General features: G+C 44.1%; 1 protein-coding gene across 1 annotated transcript; it reads right to left on the bottom strand.

Moving 5' to 3' along the window:
- Positions 1 to 402: 402 nt before the first annotated feature.
- On the bottom strand, positions 403 to 8223 carry LOC101862303. The gene is made up of 5 exons (XM_005108718.2): positions 8142 to 8223; positions 6650 to 6728; positions 6019 to 6119; positions 3808 to 3978; positions 403 to 527 (listed from the first exon to the last, which is right to left on the bottom strand). The coding sequence occupies exons 1-5, from the start codon at positions 8221 to 8223 to the stop codon at positions 403 to 405; spliced, it is 558 nt and encodes a 185-aa protein (XP_005108775.2).
- Between the last annotated feature and the right edge of the window lie 455 nt (positions 8224 to 8678).

Raw genomic sequence — 8678 nt, 5'->3', positions numbered from 1 at the left:
CCCAGCGAAAGATCTACAATCCCAACCTCGACTGATTTGCCTTTCGGCGCTTGAAGTCTCCACTTGCACTGAACATCGCTGTAATGGAACAAAGAACAATTTCGTAAGTGGGAATAGAGAAACAACAACAACAACAGCAAAATTCTGGAAAATACGTGGATGACCGGTTGGGGTGGGAGGGGTGGGGGAGGGGGGGGAGTTAATATTACGCCTCTGACAAAGACGTTAACTAAAATAATAATTAAATTTACCCCCCTCCCCCAACCCTACAGACCATTTCCCCAGTCCTCTGTGAACTTTTCTAACCTTTGGTATTTATGTTAAATATCCGATGTGCTGCACCAATGTATGTAATTGCCGAGCCTTATGTTAAAATGTGTGGATGTATGAAGCAAAGGCCTTTCAAATCAATAAATCATTTGGAATCTCAAAAATCTCTGACCCTTGGTACTGCTGAGGGTAGTCCGCAGAGTTAAAGTCCAGGCTGTCTGTGTCGACCTCCACCGTTATCTCGGAGCCGTCACATCCTGGAACAGAAAAAGACCATGAGTGCGGGTGGTTGGCGGGTGCTCTGATTTGGTTTGCTCCTTCATTCTTATCAAATATCTATCGTCCTGATCCCCCCCTACTTCTTTTTGTGTTTGTTACTCACTTACTTGTGACACCGTTTATCTTCGGCACTTATAAGAACTTTATCGGGTCGCAAGTGACGTAAAACTCTTACTAAACCTAAAAACCATCAGTGACGTACAGCGTACGTTTGTTTCAGGCACAGAAACCACTCTTTAGTTTAGTCTTGGAGCGAGTTTTACGGCACTTGCTACACAATTCTGTAACATTATTGCCGAGCATTAGAGATGTTACGAGAGGGTTACATGATATAAAGAAAAGAAGAAGGAGAAATAAAGATGATAGATATTTGATAGGTTCAAAGATGCAAACCTTACAGAGCATCCATCCCCCATCCACAAAATCACTAGAAGACTGTACGTACAACAAAACAGTTAAATAGTTCCAGAGAATCTCTCTGGCGATCGTCAGAGGCAACGCCTTCTCAATATTGGCAGCCCCACTGACGCTCAAGTGATGGATTACAGCTCCCGATTGATAGATGGATAGATAATATGGATGGATTGATGGATGGGTCCATGAATGGATAGACGGATTGATAAATAGATGGATAGATATATTATGGGTAGATGGATGGATAGATAGATGGATAGATAGATAGATATATGGATAGATGGATGGATGGATAGATAGATGGATAGATAGATAGATAGATGGATGAATGGATGGATGGATGGATAGATAGATAGGTAGATAAATAGATAGTGGCGTCAATGGCCTAGTGGTTAGGACTCATAATCGTGTGGTTGCGGGTTCGGGGGTTCGAGCCGCGGGCCCGATGTTGTGTCCTTTGGAAAGGCACTTAACACGAATTTTCCTCACTTCACCCAGGTGGGAATGAGTACCTAGACTGTGAAAGGTTTCGTCAGTATGCTAGTGTTTTAGCGCCTATATGTATGCTTCCCTGGAAGTTGAGGTTGTTTCATAGTGCTCTCAGGTCAGCTGGGGTAATAGTATAGATTGTGAAGCGCATTGAGCTTGCTGTTGAGCGGGGATTTGGTTATTAGATAGATAGATAGATAGATAGATAGATAGATAGATAGATAGATAGATAGATAGACAGATAGATAGATAGATAGATAGATAGATAGATAGATAGGTAGATAGATAGATAGATAGATAGATAGATAGACAGAGAGTGAGCCAGAGGGTTTGACATCTAAGGTAGGGTTATGTTCAGGGTAGATCTTTTTGTAAACACCTGCTAGCTGTATTCTAGAAAATCCCTTAATAAATACTAATTGAAAATCCCAGTGGGTGGTTTCTACAAATTTTAAAAGGTTTACAGTTGGGACAATACCGCTTTTAAAAGATAGTTCATTATTTCATTTTCTCATCGCAAAAGTATGCTTACTGAACGCATGTTATAAGAACCCAAAGTGCAAAAAGTGTTAACTATAAAATCAATTTCTTGTAACAAGCTTTACCAAAAGAAAGTGTCATTGGTGAGCCGTGATATAGGCCATAATATTATAAAGCGTATGCAAAATGTGTGTGAGAAGCGTTAAGTGCCGTGAATGTGAATAATCCCATTTTCCGCGTGACAGAGATTTGTAATATTTTATATAAATTCATGAATAAAAGTTTATTTTATATCTATCCTCTATTATTTAGGAAAAAATATGATTAAGTTAAGACAAATTTAAACAAACTGTATGTGCAAAGTATGGTGGGGAGGGGGGGGGGGGCATTGATTCACCCGTTAAAGAGATATTTGGGGATAAGCTACGCCACGAATTTTTTTACCGCAATATGGAGACCTAGATCGAGTAGCAATTTGACAACTGAGGCTCGAAATTTTCGTGCAGCTCGTAGTGCACTCACGGCACATTTTTTAAAGGCTCTGGACACACTACAAAGACAAAGAGGGGCTCTCGTGGCCTAGAGGGTAAGGTGTTGGCCTCTCATTCAAAAGTTCCCGGGTTCGAATCTGGGTAGCGACCGAAAAATTTCTTCTCTAAATTTGTCTCCTTTCACCTCATTTCCTGCTCTCTAGCAATGTTCTATTGTCTGCTTTCGTCTCCTCTTTCTGCCCCCACCCCCTCACCTCCTTTGCCCCTTCCTCTGGGCTCCTGATTCTTTCTGCAGCCTTTCTACTGCTACTCCTTCGCTTCTTCTTACTGCAGTCTTTCAGCCACACCCCTGATCTTCTGGTAGGAAAGATCTACACCTAGCCTTCTCGGACAAGGGCAAAAAATCTCGGAGGGCCCGTGTGCAAGTTGCGAACGTTAAAGATCCCTTGGTGGTCTAAAATCGATAACAGTAGGCTTCGGCCGCCACCCAGGCAAAATTCAGAATTTCCTACCAACTGAAAATATTAGGTGTGTCCCGCGGGCTCATTTGACCTTATGCAGTTGCGAGCGCCGTAAAACACTTTACAAAAACAATACAACAAAAAAAAGACAAAGAGGTGACTGGCGGTTTGACCCGCCTTTAATTTTCCCTGCTCTGCTATGCTCAGCCTGCTCTGCTTGCAGTGTAGCCAGAGCCTTATGCCGGTCCTAGAGTGGCTCTGTAGGTCTGACCTGTAGCTCGCCTGGCTCGCACCGTGCAAATGAGTGTATGTGTCTCTCTCCCTCTGTCAACCCCCCCCCCCTTTCATCTCTCTCCCTCTCCCCCTTCTCGCCCTCCATTCCTCCCTCCCCCCCTTCTCTTTCTCTCTCCACATGACGTAAAGAAGAGTTGTCCCGTCTTGGGTATAATTGGTCTTGGATTACACAGTACCTAAATATAGCAAGGCAGACCCGTCAGTTGCACACCTACACGCGTCAACACAGTGCGGCTGTGCTTAGACGCAGCGAGTGTGCCTCGCACTCGCTGAGACACAGGCGCCAACCCACAGTGCGGCTGTGCTGACACGCACACGTGTGCGCCAGGCCAGCTACAGGTCAGACCTACAGAGCCACTCTGGGACCAACCTTATGCGTTCTCGTCGCAAACGCCTCGCTTCTGCGACGATCCCACTCCTGCGGGCCTCACGCTTCTTTTGTAAATAAAATTTGTCGTCATCAAGCAGATGCGTCATGAACGTTTACTCGTCGTTTCGGCGATGCGTCCGTCGGCGCCCACTCTGTCTGCACGCTAAAACTGAAAAACTATAATTAATCTCTTTTTAATTGCATCACATTAGAGCATCATATTCTTTTTTTTTTAAACGCCGACTGGACACAAACTCACCAGGTGTATCGATCACTTCAAAGCTGAAGGAAGACGCGCCATTTCTTGTGTAAGCACTTCTTTTCAGGGTTAGAGCCAGGGGGTATCTGGAGTAGACCCACTTGTAGGGACGCCAATCTCCATTGTCGAGCAGTGGGTGAATTTTGCTGTGACCTGCCTCATCATATTCAACTGGGGACGAAAAACAGAGGATTGGGGAGCAGGGAGGAGGGGGTGGGGGTGGAGTGCACATAACTACTTTTGTTTATCATGTTTTTAATATAACAAAAAGGGTGCAGGCTTCCGGCTCTGCCTGTCAGGACTCACGCGGAGTGAAAGGGAATGCAAAGTCCTAACAGAATTACCGGGATACTTGGCAAAAAATTCTCTGCACTCAGGAATCGAATTCGGATTTTCTGCGTACGACATTGTTCATTATTTCAGGAAGCAACATTCTTGCATTCTGGATACGTCCATTGATCATCATCATCCAGTGCTAGATCTGCGACAGACATCGGCAATCAAGGTTCTCCATCCATTTCTTTCCTCGGATGCTCTAAAAAAAGCTATGTTTCTCTGATCTTTCCCTTTTACCCATTTGTTTAGGTTCCCTAAGCATGTTGTTCTGGGCCTTGCTTGCCCTCAATTTTGCCAGTGAGAGCTAGATGTTCAAGACCCTTATGTCTATTCCGGTGTCCCAAAAGCTGCATTTGTCGTTTCCTGATTGTTTTTAACATTGAGCGTCCCACGTGGGCTTCATCAACCACTATCTCATTGATGCTCTCTCCAAAATGCCGGTGAGGGTCTTTCTACTAATTGTGCCAGTGCATGTCTGGTTGAACGTTCTTCGTTTTTTTTCCTGCAAGGGTGCCAGATTTTCCGCTTCCTTTTTGTATTACCAAATATCATCATCCTCTCCACAGCAGTACTGGCCTCTGCCTCCTTACTCCTTACCCTCCTCTACAATTAGGTGGCGAGAGAGACATTTCAGGATCTCGACCTTGTCTGGTTGAACCTTGCTGTCTTCTGAGGTGGCCTCACCAGCCAGTCTGTCGAACTTTTTCATTTCCTTTAACGCCTGCATGTCCAGGGCAGAAAATCCATCTGAGCGATCTATTTGGTGTTGCTTTGATGAGTTGAATCCATTCTGGTCTCAGCGAAGTGCCTACCCCCCCCCCCCTCTACAGACGCAGGGACCTGTTACACGACTACAGGAGGATTATACAGTACCCGTTGTGCCTACTCTAAGCAACGGATAACCGGGCTAGTTAGTCTAATGATATCCAGACATGAGTATCAAGATATGGACCAGTTGGAGATTTTTCTGTCAGACAAGCTGTGCGCGCGCGCGCGCGTGTGTGTGTGTGTGTGTGTGTGTGTGTGTGTGTGTGTGTGCGTCTGTGTGTGTGTGTGTGTGTGTGTGTGTGTATGTGTGTGTGTGTGTGTGGGAGAGAGTGTGTGTTTATGTGTGTATTAGTCTGTGTTTGTATGTGTGTGTGTGTGTGTGTGTGTGTGTGTGTGTGTGTGTGTGTGTGTGTGTATTATATATGTGTGGGTGTGTGTTTATGCGTGTATTAGTCTGTGTTTTTTTGTATGGTGGGGGGGGGGGGGGGGAGGGAGTGTCTGAGACAGACAGGACTGACGGACACACGGACAGAAAGAGAGACAGACAGACAGACACACACACACTCACACACACATTCAGGTGGAAGTAAACGGAGAGTGGGGCTGAGTTTACAAGCATGAATATTCGCACCGTGTACATGTAATATGTGTGTGCGTGGGCGTGTGTGTATTTGTGTATGCGTGCATGTATGCTCGTCCTCGTCCTATCGCGTTGGTTTGCCATACCACATTATTATATTCACATTTAATTTTGTGTCGAAGAATCTGGTGAGAAGACACCGTGAATGTAGAATCAACACGAATTATCTTGAGCTGAACTCGCTCTAGTTATTAATGAACATATTTGTAGTATCTTAGTATTAACATGTTTTATCTAACATTTTTGGGGCGTTTTGAGTTACTAAGACCATGAGACCCGACACCAAATGTTCTATCTGCTGTATCAAAATCCTAAGATTCTTCGGAGTCGTTATCAAGATGTTAAAAGAATTTCACCACCAAAAAAAACTTGACCTGTTGGGAAACACCAAATTTTTATCTTTAAATGTCACAAATCTAGGTACTGAGCAGATAGATCTTTGTAATTCTAATCTAGCGATATCTCACCTGATCGCAGCGTCACGTCACTTTCAGAATGGAGGACTCTGAAGCGTACTCGTTCTCCCAGGGAAAGGTTGCTGGCCATAGTAAACTCACAGCTGCTGTGCCTTGGATAACATTGAGGAGAGTTACAAAACGATGACGACGACGACGACGACGACGACGACGATGTTGATGATGATGATGATGATGATGATGATGATGATGATGATGATGATGATGATGATGATGATGATGATGATGATGATGGCTGCTTCATTTTTGTGATTACTGCTACTGCTGCTGCTGCTGCTGCTGCTGCTGCTGCTGCTGCTGCTGCTGCTGCTGCTGCTGCTGCTGCTGCTGCTACTACTACTACTACTACTACTACTACTACTACTACTACTACTACTACTACTGCTACTACTACTACTACTACTACTGCTACTATTGCTACTACTACTGTTGCTGCTGTTGCTGCTGTTGCTGCTGTTGCTGCTGTTGCTGCTGTTGCTGCTGTTGCTGTTGTTGCTGCTGTTGCTGCTGTTGCTGCTGTTGCTGCTGTTGCTGTTGTTGCTGTTGTTGCTGCTGTTGCGTTGGAGATATTATTATTATGATGATGAAATTAAAAGAGATCACTATTTCTCTAAAATCCTACCTTTGGAAAACGTCGCTTGGCAACGTGTACTCAAATCCTTCCTTCGTCAGTTCTGTTCTAAGTCCCTTGCACTCTTCATCTGACGACAGTAGTGGTGTATTTTATGAAGCATATGTGTCACGACGCAGTGGAATCAGGCGCTCGTCAAGTTTTGGGCATATAGAGTTATTAATACCACATTAAAGCTTTAGAATTTGTCTTGTATTTGGCGAAAAAAGATACCCCTCTTTCTTGGATGGAAGTTGAGATATTTCCTTTTGAAGGTGTTGGGGTCGTCTGGCATGAGAAGTAAAACGCAAGAAAATGGCCACCGAAGTGTGGTGACTCCCAAAGCTTGAGAGTCCTTGGAAATTGGAAATTTACATTTTCCGCGTCTTTAATGAACGTTTTTCGGTAAAAATCTAATCAGAAATAATGTGTTTTCAAAATGGCATAAAAGATGTTGAGACAAAAATGGAAAATTTGAAGAAAAAAAATAACCAAACGCAAGGAAATAATGCCGTTTTCTTTGATTTCATGGATTTGACGAGCGCCTAATTCCACCACGCTGCCGGGTCGGGTGATTGGTTTGGGTACAGACAATAATAACGCCCTATTAGGTCATGTGACCATCATGAGATCAGACGTTTTTGCGCAGAAGGCCAAAATATTTCAAAACCGACTCTATAGACAAGTTGACAACATGGCTGGGAGCAGAAAGAAGAACAGACACCATTGCTGCAACGCGAGACAGAGGGACGTGGAGGTCCATGATCGCCCACGCCGATCGGCAAGGCATCCGACGGGTGATGATAGATCGCGAGAAAATCATCGAGATCTACAGATCTTCTCCGTGTGTGTGGGGTTAGAGAACATAGTAATCCTTGTATGCGGCAAACTGCCTTGGAAGGCATTTGTACGAGGGTGTGACTTTTCACGTTAACAGTAAGTTTTGTTACCTTCTGGGTCATTTGATACAATTGAGGCAGGTTGTTTTTTTACAGTGTGCACTAAAGCCACCGGAATGAAAAAAGCAAACCGAACCGAACAGAACAGAATCGAAACGAAGAGGGCCGATCCTTCAATAGGCACCGCCTATTATGTAGATTAATACCAGACACAACTTACAGTCAAGGATTAAATCAAAATTGGAACTGCGTTGCAAGTTATCTAGTTTCTTGAACCTTAATGAGAAAACTATGGAACAAGCAAAAACAATCCGTAGTGTAGTAAATAGTATGTGTCATAACCCCGTGGAATCAGGCTTGTCATAGCTTCATGTGTGCACACGGCTGTGTGAGTGTGTGTGTTTGTGTGTGTGTGTGTCTGTGTGTGTATGTATGTGTGTATGTGTGTGCTTGTGTGTGTGTGTGTGTGTGTGTGTGTGTGTGTGTGTGTGTGTGTGTGAGAGAGAGAGAGAGAGAGAGAGAGAGAGAGAGAGAGAGAGAGAGAGAGAGAGAGAGTGTGTGTGTGTTTGTAATAAAGAAAGCGTGAGTTGAAATCAAATACATACCTGTCTTGAAACTATTGTAGACAAGCCAGAAACCAGAAGAACTCATGTTTCTGTGAAGAAAGAATAATAACCATTTCAACATAAGTTAAGGAACACCTTGGCAGACAGCCGTGATTTTTTTTAAATTCGAAAAAAAAGACAGCAAGACATGTTTCAATTTTTTCTGCTCTGAAAGTGTTAATGGGTTGCCAATGAGTACTGTAAAGCTTCCTGAAGGGCCAAAAGCCACTGCGTGCGGCACGGAAATCCTCGGGGAATTTTAGCCAAATTTGCTGTTTTTTATCGACTTTTGTGCAACACCACGGACATTCCTTAGTTAAAATTCTGATGCACCTCATAAACGGACGTACAGTCTCGAACTGTGCTCACTTTGGTGGCAATATAAGACGCCTTTTTTCGCACAATCCAGTCTAGTATCGCGTCAACATGCCGCCAAGACGAAAGCTGAGAGACTTTGATTGTGCCAGAGCTGTGGCAAGGTTGCAGGATGGAGTTGGCGCCCGAAAAGTTGCCAGAAGGCTTGCAGTGTCTCACTCG

This window comes from Aplysia californica, unplaced genomic scaffold (assembly GCF_000002075.1).
Source record: "Aplysia californica isolate F4 #8 unplaced genomic scaffold, AplCal3.0 scaffold00711, whole genome shotgun sequence".
In the NCBI taxonomy this organism is placed as follows: Eukaryota; Metazoa; Mollusca; class Gastropoda; order Aplysiida; family Aplysiidae; genus Aplysia; species Aplysia californica.
The sequence above is the reverse complement of the archived record's forward strand: the minus strand, read 5'-3'. Positions and strand labels throughout refer to the sequence as shown.

Bases quoted from the DNA above. Each gene is read 5' to 3' on its own strand.
- LOC101862303 (XM_005108718.2), bottom strand. From the start codon at position 8,223: ATGTTGAAATGGTTATTATTCTTTCTTCACAGAAACATGAGTTCTTCT. The intron at 6,729-8,141 runs GTATGTATTTGA...TACTGTCGTCAG, and splicing joins CTACAATAGTTTCAAGACAG to ATGAAGAGTGCAAGGGACTT. The intron at 3,979-6,018 runs GTGAGATATCGC...TTTCGTCCCCAG, and splicing joins TGACGTGACGCTGCGATCAG to TTGAATATGATGAGGCAGGT.